At 38.6% G+C, this 25,640-nt stretch overlaps 2 protein-coding genes across 2 annotated transcripts; one reads left to right on the top strand and one right to left on the bottom strand.

The window, feature by feature from the left end:
* Positions 1 to 106: 106 nt before the first annotated feature.
* Positions 107 to 2,885, bottom strand: LOC106396484 (formin-like protein 7). Its single transcript, XM_013836880.3, has 2 exons — positions 1,703 to 2,885; positions 107 to 1,600 (listed from the first exon to the last, which is right to left on the bottom strand). Exons 1-2 carry the CDS (start codon positions 2,740 to 2,742, stop codon positions 310 to 312), a joined length of 2,331 nt encoding a protein of 776 aa, XP_013692334.2. The 5' UTR covers positions 2,743 to 2,885; the 3' UTR covers positions 107 to 309.
* An 11,594-nt stretch (positions 2,886 to 14,479) lies between these two features.
* Positions 14,480 to 25,270, top strand: LOC125585901. The gene is made up of 2 exons (XM_048755617.1): positions 14,480 to 17,815; positions 24,906 to 25,270. The coding sequence occupies exons 1-2, from the start codon at positions 15,235 to 15,237 to the stop codon at positions 25,268 to 25,270; spliced, it is 2,946 nt and encodes a 981-aa protein (XP_048611574.1). The 5' UTR covers positions 14,480 to 15,234.
* Positions 25,271 to 25,640: the final 370 nt, after the last annotated feature.

The raw sequence follows: 25,640 nt of genomic DNA, 5'->3' as shown, positions 1-25,640 counted from the left end.
CTGATTGTTTTCTGTTCCATCTCAGGATTCAGATTCAAGCAATTGGCTTTGATCTTATTGTTGCACTCCAATAGTAGAGTTTTTCTTAAAAAAAAAAATATGACCATGAAATACAAAGAGCAATGGTCACTTCTGTAAAAAAAGAATCAGCGTTTTACTTCAATAGCAAGACATGTAGAATTATAAAAGCCACTTCCAAATAACCTAAAGAATCTTAAAAAGAAAAGAAAAAAAATCAACAAGCTTCCCTAACATAGTAACATCTATATACGTACAACAAATGCAAAGAATCTCTCTTTTTCCTTGCTATCAAGAATCTGAATCCGAGTCACTTGAACTGTACCTTGAATGCTCTGACATGAAATTTGGGGGCAGAATCGGAAACCTAACCGCGTTTCTCTGCGGTGCAGCGGCGGTCGGTGTTGCTGCTGTCGACGTTGATGCTCCTGCTACCGTTGCTGCTGGTCTCTGCTTCCGTTGACTCCTCGCGATCTCACTACAAGCATTATCAACCATCCCTAAGAAATCACGGATTATAACAAACAGCTGAAACAGGTTCCTCTCTTTCAATGCTCCAGCTTGGTAATAATTCGTGGTTTTCTTCACCAAGTCCATTATCCTGAGCTGTTCCTCTGTAATAACTCTCAGTTCTTCCTCTGCAGATTCAAAGAAAGATCTCAACTTTGTCAAACACCCATCTTCTTTCCCTTTGCTTTGTTCTAATAGCCTTTTTGTTTCTTTCAACCGGGTCCCTAAAGCCAAGGTCGTGGCTACAAACGAGTCATAATCGATTCCAGCTGCTTTCTTCACATTGGTGAACTCTGAACTAAGGCCACCAATAATGGGTAAACCAAGCTTTATGAATTCAATCTCTTGTTCTTCTCTAGATGCATCTGCAATATCACCACCTGTATTTTCATTGGAGATCTTATTCATCGCAGCTCGTTTTCCCTCAGATCTTACAACTTCTTCAACAACAAAGTGAAGCAAAGTAGTTTTCCCATCAACACTCTTCACATCAGACAGTTTTCTTAGAGCTGTCAGATTAAAAGCCTGAGCATTCCCACGAGCTGTTCCAGCGTTCATTCTGTTACCTGCTTTCAAGATTGCCTCTAGAAGTTTCATGAACAGACCACGAGCACGGAGCTCGTTGCATGCGGATTCAAGCGTCTGTAAAGATCCCTTTTGCTGAGCAACCTCTGAACCGTAGTTGATCTTGAAGAGCATGACGTTGAACCGGTTAAACGCTGAAGGAACTGCTCGTAAGATGTAAAACAGTAGAGATTCTGCATCAGCAAGTTTCGTTGGGTCGCCACTGAAGTCTATGATCTCTGTCTGTTCTTCTGGCGTTGGAGCTATACCAGAAAGCTTCTCAAGTGTATCAGAATCAGCATCATGGCCTTCTGTTAACAAGTCAATGATCTCCTCCTTAGTCATTCCCAAAGATTTAAGCACAATTGCTTTGTTCTGAGATTTCCGAGGGTCGAGAATGTAAGTCTGCGTGGTTGAAACAGTCGGTTTCTGCGGTACAGTGTTAGCTTCACTTGGCTTTCGAGCGCCAACGTATCCAAACAGAGCCTCCATGAGATCACCATCAAAGCTAATCCAAGAAAATAAAATACACATTCATAAGAACTCATAATCATTCAGTACTTGAGGACATCACATCCTAGAACCTTAGTGATTGTAACGAAATGCTTACTTGAAGGAGCCACCATCGATCCTATGCCACACCATTGAGTGGCTAGCATCAGGATTAACCTTATCCCAATGTAAAGGCTTGAGCTTTGGCTGCGCTGGATCCTCCGTTTTGCTTATGGCTGAAGAACTCTCAGCTGCCTTGGTCGGTCCTTTGCCATGTCCTGGTGGTTTAGGGGGCCCGGTTTTAGACATTGGAGGCGGTGGCGGCGGCCCAGGTGCCTTCTTACCCGGAGGAGGAGGAGGAGGTGGTGGAGCAGGTGCTTTCTTAGCCGGAAGAGGTGGTGGAGGCGGAGGTGGTGCCCCAGCTAATTGCGGAGGAGATGGAGGTGGTGGCTTTTGGTTAGCCGGAACATTTGGTACAGCTTGGTTAACTGTAAGAGGCGGTGACGATGTAGAGGACGAGGCAATTGCGGCCGCTAATTGACCTGGAGGAAGCGGAAGTGGAGGATAACGACCGCAGCCGCCAGTGATTTGGTTCGCCGGAATCTGGGAGGGAGAAGAGGAGCCGCCAGGAGCTTGAAACTTGGATTGGGATTGTTTTCCATAATCACTAACTTCGCCTCCATTATTACTCTCATCTCCAACTTCACCACCCGCAGATTGAGAGTTCTTCACATGAAACGAAAACGCCTCTTCAATCGATTCATCTCCCCTCTGATTACTGCCCGATCCTCCATCGTCTTCTTCATCTGCTCCAGCTCTTCTAAATCCACCGTCCGATTTCTCACCGGGACCTCTTCTCGGTTTGGGGTTTTTCTTGATTTTCCCGCTATTTTCAAGCTCAAGTAGCTTTTTCCAGTAAATCACATCTAATCCTTCTTCATCTACAATAACTGCTTTGAGATTTCCGTCGATTCGAACGAAATCCTCCGGGAAGAGAAAACCCCATGGAGAAGGTGGTGGAGGTAACGAATCGGATCCGCCTTCATATCTTACTCTCTCCTCGTCTTCTCTCTTCCCGCGATCTGAGTTCCGACCTCGAAGTTTTTCTTTGATCCGCCTCCGCGAACTACTTCCGTTCTTACGGAAAAGGAAAGACATCGCGGCGGTTCTTTACCGGAGTTTAGAATTTCACGCGGCGGAGCTAAGATGGTGTTGAATGATTTTTGAAATGTGGATTTTGACAACGAAGAAGGAAATGTGTTGAATGATTCGATGAACATGACAACCAATTTCATGATTTTACACATTTAATGATATTTATTTCTCTTTTTGGTTCTGCCCGCATATTTTTAAAAATATTTATTTGTTTATAAATATTAAATCAAAACCAACATAATAAATTATTAATTATATTTTTTTAAAAATAAATCAAACATTAAATTTTATATTTTATAATAAAAAATATTATTTCAGATAAAAACACATATTTAAAAATTATCTTATGTTTTAAAAATATATTTATTTTTGAGAATTTATTATATTTACTTATAGTCAATTATCAAATATAACATATAAATAAAATATTATTAATATATTCATTAGTTTTTATCAAAATATATATATGCTTACTGTTGTGTTAAATTTTAAAAACATTCACATATATTTTAGAAAATATATTTATTTGTTTGATTAGCATTTAATTATAAATTATTTTATATCTAACTATAAATTTTATAATAAAATATTATTTTCAGATAATAATAGAATATATCTAAGAATTATCTTATGTTTTAAAACATGTTTTTATTTTTAATTTTTTTATTATATTTATTTATAGTCAATTATCTAATATAATATATAAATATAATAGTATTAATAGAAATTCGTTTTTAATTATTTATATTTTAGAGAATTCTTAGCATTATTAATTTTAATCACTTATTTAATCAGATATATTTTAAATTTGTTTTTATTTTTGACTATTTATATAATTTATTCATTAAGGGTATAAACGACTAATAATTAATTTTAATCACTTTTTGAATCTGATAGATTTGAAATTCGTTTTTATATTTTGACTAATTTATATAATTATTCATTAAGAGTATAAACGATATTAACCAGTCTAATTTCTAAGGTGAGAATTTCGTTGCAAAAATTTATTTCGCAAATAATAGTATAAATGCTAAAAATAAATTCATGAGATACGGTCCAATGTCCAAAGCGTGGCCGCTTTGACGAAAACGACCTCCACTTACTCGGCTTTCACGCGAATCTAGAGGAGGGTAATGTCGTCATTTACGTAATGCGGACGGCTGACCAGGTCTTGTGTTCCAATTCGGCTTAAAGATGTTTTATGATGTTTTTGACTTCTTTAATCTAAAACTTCGGCTACGCGTTGACTTTTCATGTTCTTAAGCTTCTTCAATGACTGCATAATTAAATCGTAATGTATCCTTTAATTAGTTTATATTTATAATGTATGTTTAATTAGTTTATATTTATACTGCTTTTTAAACCTACCAGATTAGTTTCTTGCTAGTGTTCTATAACCAACCCGTGACTTTGTTGCTTAATAATAAATGGAATTTGGGATGGTTTTGGTAATGTGTTGATGTTCTAGAAGACAGCCGAAAATTATCTGGAAAAGAGAAGATTTGAGGTGTACATGTGATACTGGAATGTTTGCCAGAAGATGATTGAGGGGAAGTCTTTTTCTTAGAGGATATCTTTCTTGAAGTCATTTTTTGAAAGACAAAAACTTTGACACAAAAGTAAAGAGAGAGATGATAAAAGAAATTTCTACCTTGGAGAAATTTTCTTGTGAAGAGAAATTAATGAAGACTTTGAAAAAAACTTACTCCACCTATATATAGGAAAAATGGTTACTATTCATTCTCGGACTTTCGGTAAACGATTACGTCTAATTCCATCAAAACAAGTCATACCGCAAGCTAGGACCTCACACCCAGGTCCACGGATCCTAGCTAGCTGGGGGGCTAACTGTTGGGGTCAAAACCGGTCACGACGGAATCAATGCGTGAAAGTTCCCGGAAAACCAACTCTCGATCGATCCTTGAAAATTAGATATTCCCGGAAAACGGTTAATCAAGTAAAAGACAGTTTTTCGCGGATGCGAACCGAGGAATGTCGAGAAGAGGATCAGTCTGGATGAGGTCTCGATCGTAAGCAAGGACCAACCACCTCGCCCTAGGGTGAGGACCATCCCAACACGGGTCACCCCGCCCATGGGCGAGGACGACCCGCACCGAGGTCACCTCGCCCATGGGCGAGGACGACCCGCACCGAGGTCACCTCGCCCATGGGCGAGGACGACCCGCACCGAGGTCACCTCGCCCATGGGCGAGGACGACCCGCACCGAGGTCACCTCGCCCATGGGCGAGGACGACCCGCACCGTGGTCACCTCGCCCATGGGTGAGGACGACCCGCACCGAGGTCACCTCGCCCATGGGAGAAGACCGACCTCCTGTCCCGAAACCGTGCATCCTCGTCAAAGTTCCCATAACACAATCCTCGGGCCTTTGGACGCAATACCCATGTCTTGTCTCGCTTAGGATTATCAAAGAAAGACTTCGGGAAAAGTTGTAAAAACTTGGTCGTCGAAACGGATTCCTGCCTGCCGTATAAAACGGCTATGGTTAGCTTGAACACCAGTTGCCTTGACTATACGGGGAATTGGAATCCTTTCGTAAAAACCAACGGCTGTTTCTTAGGAAAAATCGTAAAAACGTCTAAGTCCCAAAACGGCCAAGACGGTCTATTTTTTATTTCGCAGGAAAAGATAAATGTCAAGTTTCCAAAGATAATCATGAAGGGTGACGAAAAATGGAAAAACCCATCTCGCGATGAATCCGGCCCAGGAAAAGGCGCAAACCGACCTAGAGAGAGTATATATGGAGGGCTTAAGGCGAGGAGCAAGAGAGAGCTTTCTCAGAGCAAACTTAATACTTAGAGCAATTTAGGCATTTTTTCCGTTTTTACTATCGAGCTGCGACTCGACTAGGTTAGAACTTAGGTGGCTAGACTAGCGAATGTACCGACAGCTCTCGTGGCCTAGGATCTTACCTATTGTTCACGCTCAAACGCGGATTCGGAAATAAGGTCTCTTTGTTCTCTTTTCGCTCTTTTACGATTTATTACTTTCGACTCTTTCATATTGATTGTGTTGTGCGTGGCCCAGCAGATAACCGGGACCTTCAGGGAAGGCTAGGTTAGCTTGACTTTCCTCCGATTAACAAATCTCGACGGTGTGAATTCCGGTTCCCACACTAGGTATGGTTCACTCCCAAGGGAAGGCCTTAATGAATTCCTCCGATCTGTTGGTTGCCTAGTCCAATCGCCTAGCACGTTGTATAACCGATTAACCCAATTGCCCTCGCCCTCGCCCTCTCCCAAGCATATGACGGTATACTTAGGGTCTATAGGAAATATAGCCGGTTTGAGTAATCTACATGAATGCAATAAAAAAATGTAATACAATTCGGCCTCAATGCCTTATCTTTCAATCACACAATACTCAATCAATCCAACCAAAAAACCCTAGATCAACCTAAAGGCCATGACCATGATTCAGTCAGTCATAGACCTTTGGTTCCAGCACTACGTCATCACACTCACCTTAGCTAGTCAGAAAGAATAAGACGGAAAAAAATCGCAAACCATAAAAGGAACCATTTCAGTTCTTTCTACAAACTGCCAAACCGCCTTGCCAGACTTTCTGACCGGACCATCCAACCACTCGCCTAGTTGGGTTGACCACTCGGTCCTAACCGTGCTCTCTCTCTCTCTCTCTCTCTCTCTCTCTCTCTCTCTCTCTCTCTCTCTCTCTCTCTCTCTCTCTGGGTCAAAATTGGTCTTAGCCAAATCAACGGGTAAAATAAGTCGATAATTGTATCATTTACAAGAATGAGCCAAAAATGACAGAATAGCAATTCCGTGTACGCCGTGCCTACTTGAATAAATGTACATAGAACACACTCCGCATGTTTCTTCACATAAAAGAACAAATATTCATATCCAAACATGAAATAACCGGAAAACGTTCTTTCAGAAGGTTTCCACAAAAATAAACTTCGAATTGTTTTTACAGAAAAGCTTTTGTAAAAATAACAAAGAACAATTCGAGACCGTGAACAGAGAATTGAGCAGAGACAAGGCAAGAGGATAGCCTCATCGCCAAGCTCATAACCCAAGGTCATCACCCAAGCTCATCGCCCATGACTTCATATTCTCTCCACATCGCCATACCTCATCTCCCAAGCTCATCGCCATCAGCTTCTCTCCATGGCCTCATCGCCAACACCTTTTCCTCTCTCTTAATCGACCATGCTTGTCGCCCTCAGCTTCTCTTTATGCCTGGCTCATCGCCAAATCAACAGGTAAAATCAGCCGATAATTTTATCATTTACAAGAATGAGCCACAAATGACAGAATAGCAATTCCGTGTACGCTGTGCCTACTTGAATAAAAATACATAGAACACACTCCGCATGTTTCTTCACATAAAAGAACAAATATTCATATCCAAACATGAAATAACCGGAAAACGTTCTTTCAGAAGGTTTTTACGGAAAATCACAGTTTTACGAAACAATCTTCCTAAAATAAACATCGAAATTTTTTTACAGAAAAGTTTTTTAAAAATAGCGAAGAAAAATTTCGAGACCGTCAACAGAGAATAGAGCAGAGACAAGGCAGAAGGATATCCTCATCGCCAAGCTCATCTCCCAAGCTCATCACCCAAGGTCATCACCCAAGCTCATCGCCCACGACCTCATATTCTCTCCACATCGCCATACCTCATCGCCCAAGCTCATCTCCATCAGATTCTCTCCATGGCCTCATCGCCAAATCACATCGCCAACACCTTTTCCTCTCTCTTAATCGACCATTCTTGTTGCCCTCAGCTTCTCTTTATGCCCTCATCGCCAAACCACATCACCCATGACCTGTCAGTCATGGCTCATCCCCCATGACCTGTCACTCATGGCTCATCGCCCATGACCTGTCACTCATGGCTCATCGCCACTTCCTCTATTCATCATGTTCTTGTGTAAATTCAGTCTGATACATTCTTTGTTTCGTCGCAATCGGACTTGCCGTTGAAATTTTACGTAGAAATAAGAAATACTTTGTTTTCTCGTAAAATATAGCCGACGTTAGCGATGTTTTCGACGAAACAAAATAATTTTTATCATTTAGAAGACAAACAACACAAAAATACCTCTTATTGATCAAATACATGTTTGAGTAAAATAAAGTAGGATTCTTCATGATACTACAAAAAAATGAAGTAGTATAGTAAAGCAAGAAGAATAGATCAAAGATAGTGTTTGATCAATAGAGCATGAGTACAATGTATTGGTCCGGAAATACTAGTTCTAGCCAGCTGCTTCTATAGTCAAAAGTGAATAATAGTTGATCAGCCTTTTATACGGTTTAGGAGTCTCTTATAGCACAAATCTAGATTTGATACATAGTGATGGAGCTACCGTCAGAATCAACAAGGATGACACGTTAAGACTCGTCGGTACTAATTTTTGCTCGCCGTCTATAGCAAGTGACAGACAGATCCGCCATAGGTGGCTAATGTCGTCAACGGTCGTCACTTCACATTTAATAACAAGTGACCATCGCTATAGATGACGATTATCCCAGCTTTGTCACTCCAGATTGGTTCCCAAACTGCAACATGAAAACTGAGGTGGTGACATGGAAATATGTCGTTGAAGACGTTCATAACAGAAAGACGGAGTCAGTCAAAATAAAACATGTGGCGGCATCCGATTGGTTCTGTCAGTTTGTTACGAGTAGCTTAAAACAGAGTGTTTTAGATCTTTTTCATTCATTCAGAAATTCGTGTAAAACTTTCATTCTTAGAGTATTTCTCTGTGTGATTATCGAGTTCATCTTTGGGAGATATCTTTCTACTTTACAAGCTTTTGCAAGTGAGCTACCAATTAGGTGTTTAAGGATCATCTATTTGGATTATCTTGTTCTTCAATACAGATTCTCTGTATCAGTGGTATCAGAGCTAATTGTTCCTCGAAAATCAACGCAAGTCAATCGGAATCAATGGCAGAAACCAGATCGCTGGCAATGTTGAAGGGAGTCACTCGTGAAACGAAGGAAGCGTTGATTTAACGGTTCGATCAGATATCAGAGAGAACACAAGCTCTAGAAACATCAATGGCGACGTTTGGAGAGAGTATGAAGGATATCTTAGCGTTTATGAAGAAGATGATGAACGCAAAAGAACTGATGATTGCATCGATTAGTGGCAAAAATATCAAGTGTGAAACTCGCTGCTACATTCAATTACGTCTGAAATTCAAAGGGAGCATGATCATGCTAATCTGGGAGGTATACACAATAACTATACTAGAATGACAAGATTAGCGAAGATATATTTTCCAAGATTTGATGGTGAGAAGGTTGTAGAATGGTTAATTCTTGCGGAAGAGTTCTTTGTCATTGATTATACACCGGAAGAATCTAAAGTATCAATTTCATCATTACATTTTGATGGTGTGACAAAAGCTTGGCATCAGGCTTTAGTTAGAGAAGAAGGTAGTGGTTTAGTGCAGAACTGGCAGATATATAAAATAGTTATCAAAGAAAGATTTGAGGAACTATTAGATGATCCTATTGCTGAGTTGAAGGATCTAAGAGAAAGATAAAGTATTGCTGAAATATCATGTTAAGTTCGAGTTGATCCGCGCAAGAATTACAATGTCAGAAGAGTATCTCTTGAATGCTTATCTAGCTGGTTTGCGATTGGATACACAAATGCACATCAGGATGTTCAGACCACAGTCCACACATCATTGTTTATTATTGGGGAGGCTGTATGTAAAAGCTCATCAAAGGAAACCGGTGCAAAGTAACTGGACTCATAACAATGAAGGAAGTGTGTTACAGACGAAAGGATGAAAATTTTTTTAAGGCAATCCAAAGAGTAAAAAAGAAGGAGATGGAATTCTTACAAAGAATGGATTTCAATCAGCGAGATTGTCCGATGCGCATATGAGTGAGAGAAGGGCTAAGGGTCTACGATATTACTGCGATGAGAAGTTTACTCCTGATCACTATCACAAGCATAAAAAAGAAGATTTCCATGAGGCGAGGGAATCAGAGGACACTGAGAAGTTAGAAAATATGGGGAAGGATACAATCTCTTTGAACGCAATTGCAGGCATCACATATTATACAACTATGGAAAACGAACTCTATATATTTTGATAGATTCGAGCTATACATACAACTTCATAGACAAGAAGGTTGCAGATATATTGGGTTGTAAACTCGAGGGAGCTGGTAGATCCAAGGTCTCAGTAGCAGATGGCAGTAAGATCGGAGTTGAGGGAAGATAGACAACTTCAAATGGAAATTTCATGGTCATCAGTTTAAGTCTGATTTCATGGTAATTCCATTGGGGTGTCATGATGTAGTTTTGGGAGTGCAATGGTTGGCACAGCTTGGTTCTATTACTTGGGATTTTGATAAATTGGAGATGAGCTTTAAGTGGGGTTCAAAGAAGTTTTTTTGTATACCCTAGTGCCGCCAAACTCATTGGATCCATATGATTGTACTGACTGAGGGATCTAATCATGTGAATTAACGACCTTATTGTTATTATGTATACCAGAAAGATGAGATTCATAAAATGGTGCAAGATTTGTTGAAATCTGGAACGTTACAACTGAGTTCAAGCTCGTATGATTTTCATGTGATACTGGCCAAGACGAAAGACAACACATGAAGACTATGTGTATATTACAGGAAGTTAAACAATATGACTGTCAAAGACCGTTTTCCAATTCCACTCATTGATAACTTGATGAATGAGTTAGGACGCTCTGCTGTATATGTAACGATAGGCCTAAAAGCAGGTTATCATCAAGTAAGAATGGATAGAGATGACATACACAAAACGACATTCAAGACACATAGTGGTCATTATGAGTACTTGGTCATGCCATTTGGTTTGACTAATGCTCCAGCTATGTTTCAGGGACTCACAAATGATGTGTTTAAGACGTGTTTGAGGAAGTTTGTTCTCATCTTCGTTTAGGATATCTTAATATACAGTTCTTCCTTAAGAGAGCATCTTGATCATCTGAGGGCTGTGTTTGAAATAATGAGGAAGAATCATATGGTTGCAAAGAGGAGCAAATGCGCTTTTGCCACTATAAGAGTGGAGTATTTGGGCATTACATACAGAAGGAGGGTGTGTCCACAGATCCAAATAAATTGAAGGCAGTTGCAGAGTGGCATGTACCAAACAAGGGTTCCTTGGTCTGGCTGGATATTATCGATGCTTTGTACAAAACGTTGGTATCATTGCTCGACCTTTGACAGTATTAACCAAGAAATATGGTTTCAAAATGAATGAGGAGGCGCATACAGCTTTTGAGAAGTTGAAAGAAGCGTTATGTTCTGCTCCAGTATTGGCACTTCCACGATTTGATAAGCAATTAATTGTGGAGACAGACACATGTAGCAGATGTATTGGGGGTTGTGTTGATGCAAGAAGGTCACCCTCTAGCGTACATAACTCGTCATCTACAAGGAAAACAACTGAGCTTATCAATTTATGAAAAGGAGTTGTTGGATTTGGTTTTTGCATTACAGAAATGGAGGCATTACCTATTGACGAATCATTTTGTTATTAAAAAGGATCAAAGAAGCTTGAAGTAAATGTTGGAGCAGATACTTAACACTCCAGTGCAACAACAATGGCTACCTAAACTTCTTGAATCCGACTACGAAATTCAGTTATAGAAGGGGAAGGATAACGTTGTTGCAGATGCATTATCTCGAGTTGATACAGCAGAGATATTGCATATGGTCAGTGTTAGAGTGTGACCTATTGAAGAAAATACAGGAAGCTTTTGAGAATGATGATATAGTGAAAACTATATTGTGGAGTTAAAGAACGATCTGAAGGGTAGGAAGTATTATGACTGGATGCATGGCATATTGAGAACGAAAAACAAGATAGTGGTACTTAATATAGTATCATTGAAGGATTCAATTTTGGAGTGGCTTCATGGGTCTGGACGAGGGGGTCATTCAGGAAGAGATGTGACTTTACAAAGAGTAAGGTCTGTTCTACTGGAAAGGAATGGCTAAAAACATTCAAGCTTATCTTTAGTCATGCACATGTAAACAATGAAAGTACGATAACACAGTTTCACCGGGGATGTTACAACCTTTACATATTCCAGAAGGTGTCTAGTTGGATATCTCGCTTGATTTCATTGATGGATTACCCTTATCATTTGGTAAATCGGTGATCTTGGTCATTGTAGACAGATTCAGCATAGCAACATATTTATGAGCCTTAGTCATTCTTATGCCGCAGTTTCAGTGGCTCAGACATTCCCTGACAATGTGTATAAGCTTCATGGGTGCCCTAGATCTATTGTCAGTGACAGAGACACGGTCTTTGTGAGTCAGTTCTGGCAAGAGTTATTCAAGTTACAAGGGTTTGCTCTTCATCTTTCAACGGCTTATCACCCTCAAAGTGACGGCCAAACGAAGGTGGTAAATAGGTGTCTTGAAACTTATATTCGGTGTATGACAAGTGATAAACCAACGTTGTATAGCCGTTACCTCTTGCTGAGTTATGGTACAACATGAGCTTTTACACATCAACGCAGACTACTCCATACAAGATGCCTTCGGTTCTTTCCAAATCAGTTGAAAAAGTTAGTGGGAAACGTTCACACGTCCAATCAGTTGCCTTCGGTTCTTTCCGATGTGGTACTTAAGGACCCAGAGTTCTGTTTGGCGAGGAAGATGGTTCAACGTGCAACAATGATTTTGATCCAATGGCGGAATCAAACTGCAGATGAAGCCACTTGGGAGTACTTGTTTGAATTGTGTACCCAACGTTTCAGCTATAACCTTGTGGTCAAGGTTCGGAAAGGAAGGAAGCTTTGTTACAGGAAAACATAGGTGGTGACGTGGCAATAAGCCGTTGAAGACATTCGTAACAGAAAGACAAAGCCAGTCAAAATAAAACACGTGGTGACGTCTGATTGGTTATGTTAGTTTGTTACGAGTAGCTTAAAACAAAGTGTTTTAGATGTTTTCATTCATTCATAAATTTGTGTAAAACTTTCATTCTTGGAGTACTTCTCTGTGTAATTCTTGATATCATCTTTGAGAGAGATCTTTCTACTTTACGATCATTTGCATGTGAGCTACTAATTAGGTATTTAAGGAATATCTCTTTGGATTATCGTGTTCTTCAATATAGATCCTCTGTATCACAAACCAGAACCAAAGACACTAGAGGCTGAACAGTCAGAAAATGACTCGAGGAGAATCATAGAGAAGAAGGTGCAGTACCTTATCACGCCGAGGAGGACCCAAGGATCTCACACATCCCTGAGTAGATGGTTTAGTGTTTTGAGGATTTTCGGAATGGCCAGATGTACAAGATGCATGAGGTGTCTGCATTGAGAGGTTTGTCGCATAAGGGAGAATATAGTGTTTATATGAGGGTGAGGGTGGATAGCTTCGTCTTAACACTGATTTTCAGAGATATTGCATTGTTATGAATAAGAAGCGAGGTTGGAGACAAGTCAGAAACTTATCCCTTTTTTTATAAAGGATGAAACTGTAGGTTCTCTCATGTATTGAGGATTGAGAATGTAGATATGGAAAGGACTCTTATGTAAATGAAATTACTCTAGTTAGAGAAGACACTAGCTCAGGTTGTGCTTGCCATGGCGTGAATGGTGATTTATGTGCAGTTGCCTGATAAGTCTGGAGCTCAGGACAACACTTGGCTCCATGTCCCTGAGTTCCACAAATTTGGCATTTTCCAAGGTAAGGTCTTTAACTTCTAGGCTGATGCTGCCAATCCGTGTTATTGTTGTTGTTGAAGTATGGCCGCTGTTGATAGTTGTAGTTGTGGTTGCTATCCTTGTTCTTGTTGTGATATGCAGGCTAAGACTTTTGTTGAATAAGATTCGCAGAGAAATGAACAATGGCTCAGGCACATTAGAGGCGAGTTTGGTTTCATGATGAAGGAGCTTCTCCTGGATTTTGGTAAGCGTTGGAGGTGTCTCACGACCTTCAATCTGATCAATCACCGGCTTGTACTCTTCCGGTAATCCTTCAAGTAGGGCATCAGTTTGATCCTCATGATCCATTGGTTTTCTAAGGATTGTAAGTTGATCCACTCTAGTTGTGATTCCTTGCACGTAGGCATCAATGGTCTTGTTTTATTTCTTCCAATATTTGAGTTGATTTCTCAGGTTTTTGATATGGGCACGTGATATGATCATGGACCAGCCAAACAAAGAAGATAATGAGAGAATGGATGATCCAACTGATGGAGGAGCGCTAGCCATATCTGAAGGTCCTATGACTCGAGCCAGAAGCAAGCAACTCAAAGAAGCCATTGGAGGATTACTTAAGACATCACTGAAGCAAGAAGAGAGTCTTGGAAGAAGCTTGATCAACCAAGACACACTTGCCACAATTCAAGCCATCTCAGCTCCAAGATAGACATCAAATGAGCAAGTAACATATGTGTGCTCTTTTTCCCTATCTTTGGTTTTGTCCCACTGGGTTTTCCAAAGATAGGTTTTTAATGAGGCCATATGTTGCTTTCCTATCACTCATTTGATGATCTCAGTTCAAGACTTTATTTTAATTATTTATCTTTGTTAACATGAAGCAGAATTAGGCTGCTAGACTTGAGAATTAAGCTGCTAGACTTGAGAACCCTTATAAGGTTTTATAAGGTTTTTTATAAGGTTTTATAAGGTTTATTTTTAAGGCTTATTTAGAGACCAAGGAGCATGTTCCTTGCCTTCTCTATAAATATGTGTCTGAAAACCATAATAGAACTATCCAATCTTTATTTCTAAACTCTTGTTTCTCTCTAGTCGGCCGCAAGCTTGTCTTGTAGATCTGAGATTTCTTGAGTCTTTGTTAGTGTGTCATATCTAACAAAACCACAAGAGTGATTGTCTTGGTGTGTCATATCCAAGGGATTCACTTAGGAGTATCAAGGAGACCTCTCACATCTCTTTGTGTCACCATTCATTCCACAAACCTTGAAGCAGATTGAGTCTTTGATTCTCTGTTTGCAAGGATCTATCCCATTCCAACCAGAGAAGCATCCTAGGAGTGTATTATGTGGTATCAGAGCAACTCTGGCTAGGGAAGTTCTCGTTTTCTTTAAGTTTTCACTCAAATCTGTCTCTTGGTTTCATAACTATTGATAGATCTGAGTTTTGTTGTGTTGTTTCTGTCGATTTGATTCACTCTGAGTTCAGTATTGCTAGATCTGTTGCTGTGTGTTTTTAAATTGATAGATCTGAAAGTTTCTATTTTAGATCTGTGATAGATCCGATCATCTCTTGTTGTTTCTTTGATAGATCTGTTGTTGTTTTGTTAAAATCTGATAAAAGTAGAGGTGTTGATCGTGTGAATTCGAAAAGACTCTTGAGATTCTTATTGGATAAGTTACCGGAAATTCAAATCTGATAGAAATCTCTTTTGCCGCCTATTTAATCTTTTGTTCTTGTTTCCTTATTTGAATTGATTTCTTTTTGTTTCTTGAACTTCTTACTGTCGATTTTCTTCTGTTGTTTCAGGTACTATGGCAGGAGATCCAGAAGAGGATGAAGGAGTTAGTCTCGAACACAAAGCTTTGCTGGAAGCTTTGACTCGCCGTATGCAAAACATGATGGAAACGAGATTGATTTCTTTCCGCGAAGAACTTGATGCCCAGTCTTCAGAACAGAGGCGTGAACCAAGGCAGAACCGACGAGATAATACTAGACAAGAGCATGGTGGATCACAGGAGACTGATAACTATTATGAGCGCCACAGAGTTGAGAAGAGTGGTTCATCATCATCATCGCGAGATAATAGAAGGAGATATCATCGTGATCGTGATGGGAGAAGATCTTACCGTGATGAGTTTGCTGGTTTGAAGATTAAAATTCCTCCCTTCCATGGCAAGGTTGATCCAGACGCTTATCTCGAGTGGGAGAAGAAGATTGAGCTCGTTTTCAACTGCCAACACTACACCAATGCTCAAAGAATCCAGATTGCTGCTACTGAGTTTCATGATTATGCCTTGAGCTGGTGGGATCAATTGGTTACTACAAGGAGGTTGAATCAGGAGTATCCAGTTGAGTCTTGGCATGAGATGAAGTCTCTTATGCGGAAGAGGTTTGTGCCTAGCCATTATCACCGCGACTTGCATCAGAAATTGAGAAGACTTACACAAGGATCTAAGACCGTGGAGGAGTACTATCAGGACATGGAACTACTGATTTTGAGAGCTGGTATATCTGAGGACAGAGAGGCTACTATGTCAAGGTTTCTTGGAGGACTTAACCGCGAGATACAGGACAGTGTGGAGATGCAACACTATGTGGAGATAGAAGAGATGTTGCACAAAGCTATTCTGGTGGAGCAGCAGATCAAAAGGAAGCATCACTCCCGTAGCAACTATAGCTCCAGCAAGTACCAACATTCTAAAGATGAGAAACCATCCTACCTGAAAGACAGTAAGCCTCCGCAGAAAGAAGATAGTAAGCCGGGTAGCATATTCAGCAAAGACCGAGACAAAGACAAAGGCAAAGCAGAAGCTACTAGTTCCAGATCCCGAGATGTTAAGTGTTTCAAGTGCCAAGGGCGTGGGCATTATGCCAATGAGTGCACCAACAAAAAGGTCATGATTCTTCTTGAGAATGGAGAGTATGAATCAGAAGAAGAGAAGTCTGAATCTGATCTTGATCAATCTGGAGAAGAAAGTGAAGTAGAACCAGTGAGAGGAAGGTTGTTGGTGACAAGAAGACTCTTGAACTTGCAAACTAAGAATAGAGACCTTGAGCAGCGTGAGAATCTGTTTTACACAAGGTGTATGGTTCAGGGAAAGGTGTGCAGTCTCATTATTGATGGAGGAAGTTGTGTCAATGTAGCTAGTGAGACAATGGTGAAGAAATTGGGTTTGAAGATTCAGAAACACCCAAAACCATACAGATTGCAGTGGCTTAATGAGGAGGGCGAAATGAGAGTGTCAACTCAAGTGCTGGTTCCTATAGCCATTGGTAGATATGAAGATGAAGTCTTGTGTGACGTGTTGCCAATGGAAGCCAGTCATATACTCCTTGGAAGACCCTGGCAGTATGATAGACGTGTGAATCATGATGGCTTCACCAACAAGCACTCATTTGAATTCAATGGAAAGAAGACTGTACTGGTGCCTTTATCTCCTAAAGAGGTTCATGAAGATCAACTCCAGCTTCAGAAAAAGAAGGAGAAAGAGATAGACCTCAAACCTGATCAGAACAAGCATCACAGCCTCTATGCCAATCAGGGAGATATCAAAAGAATTCTTTACTCTCAAAATTCTATTATCTTGCTTATGTTTAAGGAGACTTTACTAACAGTTACTGATCACACACCGGATCATCCGAGTGAACTAGTCTCTCTTTTACAGGAATATGCAGATGTGTTTCCAGAAGATAGCCCCATTGGATTGCCTCCAGTTCGTGGGATTGAGCACCAAATCGACTTTGTACCTGGTTCAACACTACCAAACAGACCTGCATACAGAACTAATCCAGTGGAGACTAAAGAATTGCAAAGACAAGTAGAGGAGCTGATGGAGAAGGGTCATATCCGAGAGAGCTTGAGTCCCTGTGCAGTTCCAGTGCTCCTTGTGCCTAAGAAAGATGGGAGCTGGCGCATGTGTGTTGATTGTAGAGCAATCAACAACATAACAGTGAAGTATCGCCACCCTATTCCTAGATTAGATGATATGCTTGATGAGTTACATGGTTCTTGCTTCTTTTCTAAGATAGATTTGAAAAGTGGATATCATCAGATTAGGATGAAAGAAGGAGATGAGTGGAAAACTGCTTTTAAAACTAAACATGGCTTGTATGAGTGGTTAGTTATGCCATTTGGATTAACCAATGCTCCTAGTACATTCATGAGACTGATGAATCATATCCTTAGGTCTTTCATAGGCATCTTTGTTGTTGTGTACTTTGATGATATATTAGTTTACAGCAAATGCTTAGAAGATCATATAGAACATCTTAGGGCTGTTTTGGATGTTTTGAGAAAAGAAAAACTTTATGCCAATCTGAAGAAGTGCACTTTTTGCACAGATAACTTGGTCTTTCTAGGTTTTGTTGTAAGTGCAGATGGTGTAAAGGTGGATCAGGAGAAGATCAAAGCAATACAAGAGTGGCCGAGTCCAACTACAGTGGGAGAAGTAAGGAGTTTCCATGGACTGGCAGGTTTCTATAGGCGCTTTGTGAAGGATTTCAGCACTCTAGCAGCTCCCCTGACTGAGATAATCAAGAAGGATGTAGGATTCAAGTGGGGAGAAGTTCAAGAAGCCGCATTCCAACTCCTTAAAGAGAAGCTTACTCAATCTCCTCTTCTCATACTTCCTGATTTTTCTAAAACATTTGAAATAGAGTGTGATGCCTCAGGAATTGGAATTGGTGCTGTGTTGATGCAAGATAAAAGACCTATTGCTTATTTCAGTGAGAAACTCAGTGGAGCTACTCTCAACTATGCCACTTATGACAAAGAACTCTACGCCTTGGTGAGAGCTCTACAGACTTGGCAGCATTATCTCTGGCCAAAGGAGTTTGTCATTCACACAGACCATGAATCTCTCAAGTACCTCAAAGGACAAAGCAAGCTCAGCAAGAGACACGCCAGATGGGTAGAATTCATTGAAACCTTCCCTTATGTGATCAAATACAAACAAGGTAAGGAAAATATAGTTGCTGATGCACTATCCAGAAGGTATGTCCTCTTGAATACTCTTGATGTTAAGTTGCTAGGCTTTGAGCAGATTAAAGAAATGTATGAATCTGATCCTGACTTTCAAGAAGCTTATAATTCATGTGCTAAGTATGCTGCTGGACATTACTTTAGGCATGATGGATTCTTATTCTATGACAATCGTTTATGTGTGCCTAATTGCTCTTTGAGAGATCTATTTGTCAGGGAATCCCATGGAGGAAGCTTGATGGGTCATTTTGGTATAGCAAAAACTCTTAAAGTCTTGCAGGATCACTTTTACTGGCCACACATGAAACGAGATGTTGAGAGAATCTGTGGTAGATGCACCACTTGCAAGCTTGCCAAATCTAAGGTTCAACCACATGGTTTGTACACTCCTTTACCTATTCCTACTCACCCCTGGAATGATATATCCATGGATTTTATTGTGGGTTTGCCAAGGACCACGACAGGTAAGGATTCTATCTTTGTAGTTGTGGATAGGTTTTCAAAAATGGCACATTTCATTGCTTGCCATAAAACTGATGATGCATTGCATGTTGCTAACCTGTTCTTTAAAGATATTGTGCGCATTCATGGCATGCCTAAGACTATAGTTTCTGATAGAGATACTAAGTTTCTTAGTTATTTTTGGAAGACTCTTTGGTCTAAGCTAGGTACTAAGCTGTTATTCTCTACTACATGTCATCCACAAACTGATGGGCAAACTGAGGTAGTTAATAGAACTCTTGGAACTCTCTTGCGTGCATTCATTAAAAAGAATCTGAAATCATGGGAAGAGTACTTGCCTCACTGTGAATTTGCTTATAATCATGCTCAGCATTCTGCTTCTAAGTATTCTCCTTTTGAAATTGTTTATGGGTTCAATCCCATCTCACCTTTGGATCTAATGCCTTTACCTGAGTGTGAAAGGGTGAGCATGGATGGGAAAAAGAAAGCAGAAATGGTGCAGCAGATTCATGAGCAGGCAAGAAGAAACATTGTGGAGAAAACCAAGCAGTACACTAAAAGAGCAAACAAAGGCAGGCGTGAGATGATCTTTGATGTAGGTGATAAAGTGTGGGTTCACTTGCGCAAGGAGAGGTTTCCAAATGAAAGAAAATCTAAGCTCATGCCGCGGATTGATGGCCCTTTTGAAGTCATCCAGAAAATCAATGACAATGCCTACAAGCTTGATCTTCAAGGTAAGTATGATATAAGTAATAGCTTTAATGTTACTGACTTGGCTCCTTTTGTTGCAGATGAGCTAGATTTGAGGACAAATCGTTTTCAAGAGGGAGGGGATGATATGATCATGGACCAGCCAAACAAAGAAGATAATGAGAGCATGGATGATCCAACTGATGGAGGAGCTCTAGCCATATCTGAAGGTCCTATGACTCGAGCCAGAAGCAAGCAACTCAAAGAAGCCATTGGAGGATTACTTAATACATCACTGAAGCAAGAAGAGAGTCTTGGAAGAAGCTTGATCAACCAAGACACACTTGCCACAATTCAAGCCATCTCAGCTCCAAGATAGACATCAAATGAGCAAGTAACATATGTGTGCTCTTTTTCCCTATCTTTGGTTTTGTCCCACTGGGTTTTCCAAAGATAGGTTTTTAATGAGGCCATATGTTGCTTTCCTATCACTCATTTGATGATCTCAGTTCAAGACTTTATTTTAATTATTTATCTTTGTTAACATGAAGCAGAATTAGGCTGCTAGACTTGAGAATTAAGCTGCCAGACTTGAGAACCCTTATAAGGTTTTATAAGGTTTATTTTTAAGGCTCATTTAGAGACCAAGGAGCCTGTTCCTTGCCTTCTCTATAAATATGTGTCTGAAAACCCTAATAGAACTATCCAATCTTTATTTCTAAACTCTTGTTTCTCTCTAGTCGGCCGCAAGCTTGTCTTGTAGATCTGAGATTTCTTGAGTCTTTGTTAGTGTTTCATATCTAACAAAACCACAAGAGTGATTGTCTTGGTGTGTCATATCCAAGGGATTCACTTAGGAGTATCAAGGAGACCTCTCACATCTCTTTGTGTCACCATTCATTCCACAAACCTTGAAGCAGATTGAGTCTTTGATTCTCTGTTTGCAAGGATCTATCCCATTCCAACCATAGAAGCATCCTAGGAGTGTATTAGCACGACTAGTCATCGCATAAGTAGAAGCAAGCGTTTCCCACACCTGAGCAGCGGTGAGTGCTCTCTAGACCAACAGCTGAAGAGGCAGGGTTATGGCACCCAACAGAGCACTGTAGATCAAACGATCTTGTCTTTTCCAGATCGTATGTTTCAGATTTGGTGTGGTTTGACCATCAACTGTAACCACATGAGATGGTACCACCATAGATCCATCAAGATGGCCAATAAGACCATATCCATCTACCAAGGCATGAACTTAGAAACTCCACATGAGGTAATATGTGGCTGACAACTTTGAAACATTGGACATATTTATGTTTAGGAGGGTTTGTGTGTTTGGGTTTGTGGTAATGGTTTATGTGATCGTTGCAGAGTTGTTTGGGGATGACATGATGATTTTCGTGAAAGAGAGAAATATTTTGAGAAAATTAGGTCTGTAGGAGCGACAGCTCTGATACCATATAGATTGTGGAATACCATATAGATTGTGGAATGTGTATCTTATTAGAGGTAAAAAACATTACAAAATATACCGAGCTAGTGTCCTCTCTAACTAGGGTAGTATCATTTACATAAAAAATACTTTCCATATATACATTCTCAGTCCTCGATACAATGCTCCTTCACTGAAATCTTGTTTGACACAAAAATGTATCATCATTAATTACTAATCTGAATTTAAAGACCACAAATAAGTTAAGCTTACCAATTTTTATAACAAGAAAAAAACAGAGGTTATAACTTGAACAAGAGGAACATGATATTGAGGACTGAGAATGTAGATATGGAAAGGAATGTTATGTAAATGATATTACCCTAGTTAGAGAGGACACTAGCTCAGTATATATGTAATGTGTTTACCTTTAATACATTTATTAGAGGTAACTAGGGTAATATCATTTACATAACAGTCCTTTCCATATCTACATTCTCAGCCCTCAATAAATTGCAAGCTTTTTGGAGTTTTTGATTATATTTTCTCCTCTCTGAACATTACTCTCAGCAAAACCGTTCTAATGAATGTTTGTGTTTCACTTGCTTAGCTTGTAGCTTAGTTTTGACATTAGAGAACAGAGTATGCCGCTCTTTGTAGGTCCTCTAGTGAAAGCTGAAGTGTGATAATAATATTCTCTCCAGGCAGTGTCGTGCGAAGGTTTTTGTAGGCCCGAGGCAAGTTCAAAAATACATTTTACATGATATCTTTTTAATAATAGTTCTATTTAAATTCAAATTATATAAAATACTTGATATATATATATATATATATATATATATATAACACTCAAAAGTTTTGGATTATTACATAAACGTTTTCTAAATATTCTTCACCAAAATTTTATAAACTAAAATTTTTAAATCATGATAAAAAAAGTATGAATTTGTAATATAAATACAAAGATACAAATTTTTGACTGAAATGTTGGTAGCTGTAAAAGAGGTAAAACTTAGCAATTAAATTAAATATGATAAACTATATATTCAAAATAATATATTTTTTTATCAAATTCTCATAAATATATTAAATAAATCTAACTAAAGGATATATAAAAAAAGACCAATGTGGATCAAATATTTGCAGTTTTTTAGAAGTAGAATCTTTATAGTTTTATTCAAAATATAGCAAAAAATGATCACAAAGCTAGTTATTTTAAACAGAAGTCCAATTCAAAATCAAATAAAAATAAAAATCTAATAAGAGTTAACTACCATGTAAAAGTATTTTTTTTTTGTAATTAGGGGTCTTGAAATTTCTACAAAACTTGAGAGCCCTAGGCAAATGCCTTTTTCAAAAGCCTCTAAGTACGGCTCTGTCTCCAAGGAAATTATTTGCTTTTCTTAACTTTGATTGCAGGGAGTGAAACGAATGGCATAGCCAATTTGTGAGGAAAATGTACTTCTGCCTAAAGAAGCTTTTCTGATATTATATGGGGTCCCCATTATATGGTGGACAACATCTTTAACCATTGCTGAAAGCAGTACCGGTCATGAGTTTGTCAAGACCAGAAGCTAGAAAGAAAGAAAGGCTGAAAATGGCAAGCCTGACAATTGAACTCGTGACATGAAACATTTAACTAACATGCTTTTGCCACTAGACTAAAGGAAATTGTGCACACTGACGGCCGATTTTAATTGATAATATTAAAGGCCGGAAGTCCATGCTTCATTGGCTTCCTCCAAAGACCAGGCCTGACTGAAAGAGCTGTAGACTAGTTAGTAAAATTTACATCAGCATTACGTATACATAAATATTACAGTAGACCTCTTGAAAATGTTCCATAAATTCTTATTCACTAGGTGAATATCCAACCATGCGCGGAATAAAAACATGGAATGAATAATATATATATACAAATTATTTTCTCATATTATTATTTATTTTGTGTTCATTACCTATTAAGAAATAATAAATATATTTAATAATTGATAAGCGAATAACTATAATTTATATAATTAAATCAGACTAATCACATAAATCAAAATAATCTATTTTTTTATTTACAATAAGTTTTATTGGTAAATAAATTAAAAAAATCATTTTATTTATTTTATATGTTATATAATTAAATTTAAATGATATTGACATATATATATAGTATATTTTAATATGGATATTTATTAATTGAGGCTTTCTACTAATATAATTTTATTAATATTTGTATATTTTGGTACAAAAAAATTAAACCATTAATAAAAAAATATCAGTATAAGATTTTTAATAATTTTAGTAATTTATAACCGGTTTTTAAACCTTCAATCAAAATTTTAAAATTAAAATATTAACGTCTCAATACTTTTGCAATGCAAATTTGAAAATTAAGGTATTTACGTATTTTTATATTGTATATAGTTTAATTTTAATAATATTATATATATATACATATTTAATCTGAATATCTCTTAAATGAAACTTCTTATTCATATGACCTTATGATCATTTGTATCTTGTTATAAAAAAAGTTAAATTATTGATCACAATTATTTTTAATTTGAGACTTTTAACAATATTAGTAATTTATAGTCATTTAAAAAAATTAAAAATATAATATATAAAAAATCTATTTTTTATTATATGATTAATGTGATTTTCTTTCTTTAACACTATAAAATTAGACAAAAATGATGAAAACTACACAATTTGTTATCAAATATTTATTATTCAAAATTATTAATTGTCACATTTATGTTAATCATATTAGGTAATTCCGTAGCCTTTATTTAAGGGAAGAAAGAAGAATATTGTTCTGTATACTACTAATCAATTTTATATTTAGTTTAATAAAAAGTATAATATATGTTTATATGGACCAACTAAGTTTTCTAAAAATTCTAAGAATCATCCTAATGATACACGTGGCTACAAAAGAATATTGTAGTGCTTCTCAATTAATATATAAGAGATATTAATATCTTCTATTTCAAATATGCAGTTTGTTGGGGATGGATCTTGATCCTCTAACAAGGCCCATAAGACAAGGAATTAGCCCCATTTTACTAGGAAGCCCTAGACTTTCTCATTGTATAAATAAGGAGACCCTTCTCCTTAAGAAGAGGATCTCTCTTTTCCACTTACATCTAGAACACATCTTGTAAAGAGTTTATGAATTCTTAGATTTACTTTACACTAGTAATCATACTTGTAATACAATCTTTGATCAATAAACTATTTTTTATGTTCATTTTCCATTTGATTTCGATGTTGATTTTTCTTAAGCCTCAAGAATCTAAGAAATATATTTCTTAAATTCTTCATTGTATGAATCCAACAAACACACCGTTTTTGGTTCAAATAGTTGGCGCTAGAAAGAGGGGGAAAAGGAAAACTATCTTCAAAGCATATCAAATTTGTGAGAACCCTAGATCTAAGTTCATCTCAAGCTCTTTTGATGTCACCAAACCGAAAGAGATAAGTTTTCACAATCATATTTCATTATCAAAATTATATTCATTATTACAACAGCGATTAGCTCTGAAGTTGGAGAGTATAAAAAGAATTCTAATAATGCAATTCAAACTCCATTTTTAGAATTATTATCGGCCACTTTGGAGCTGTATTCGTCGGGTTCAACGACCGATAACTTTCTGAGGCAAAAGCCCAAATTGAGCCCAACAAACTCGCAGTCATCTCCTCCCAAAGCTCGAGAACTGATGTCGGAGGAGCTTGTCGCCTCTGTTTCCTCTTGGCTTAGAAAGATTGCAACAAAGCTCGAGAATTGATCTCGGCGAAGCTCACGAGCTTGACCTTCTCTCCACCACCACGACTCTTGAGGACGGAATCACGTCTATCTCGCTGTCGCTGCTTTCTCGCCTCCGTCGAGTTCCATTCCATTGTCGCTGACAGCAAGTTAGATTGGACAGGAGCACGATTATCTTTGGATCCTGATAGATTGCGACCAAAGACCAATTCTCTGCCTCTCTCTGTCAATCTCGAGCTCTACCACAACCATCTTGTGATCGTCAAAAGGTCTCGGAGACGAAGGGTCGATCTGCGCAATCACTCGGGGGTGTTTCAGTTGGTCATGATCTTGCCGACATCAAACTCTCCAATAAGGTCTTCTCTGGAGCTCTCCGACGGACTTACCGCAACTGGCAAGAACTTGAGAGAAGAAGAAAGGAGGGATTTTGAGTCGATCACCTCGTCATCTCGTCATCTGTTTCGTGAGGTTGACGAATTAATCGAAGCTATGAACGTGCTGATTCTCTTGGTCATCGCTCCAAGATGAAGATCTTGAGTTAGCCAAAAGAGATCGAGTTCACCGAAGCTATGAACATGCTGCAACATTGCAGAAACCTCTCCATGATTCGATCTCAAGATCAACCTTTCTCAAAGAGTCTCTGAACCAGACAAAAAGATGCTTCGTCAAGCTCTGTCCTGTCTCTCTCTATGCCTCCAGGCTCGTGGCTGGTGAGGACACCTTCATAGACTCTGTCATCTCAAGCTCTGTCGAAGCTCCAAAACAAGAGAGCTTTCTCTGGTGATTCTTCTCGGCCAACTGGTGTGACAAGAAGGAATCAAGACTTCGATGCTCTCATCTCCGTCTATGCTCTTCTTTTCATCAAAGCTCGAGACTACATCTCGTCGCAAGCAGTTCG

The sequence above is a fragment of the Brassica napus genome, chromosome C4 (genome assembly GCF_020379485.1).
Source record: "Brassica napus cultivar Da-Ae chromosome C4, Da-Ae, whole genome shotgun sequence".
Classification (NCBI taxonomy): domain Eukaryota; kingdom Viridiplantae; phylum Streptophyta; class Magnoliopsida; order Brassicales; family Brassicaceae; genus Brassica; species Brassica napus.
This window is presented reverse-complemented; position numbering and strand designations above follow the sequence as displayed.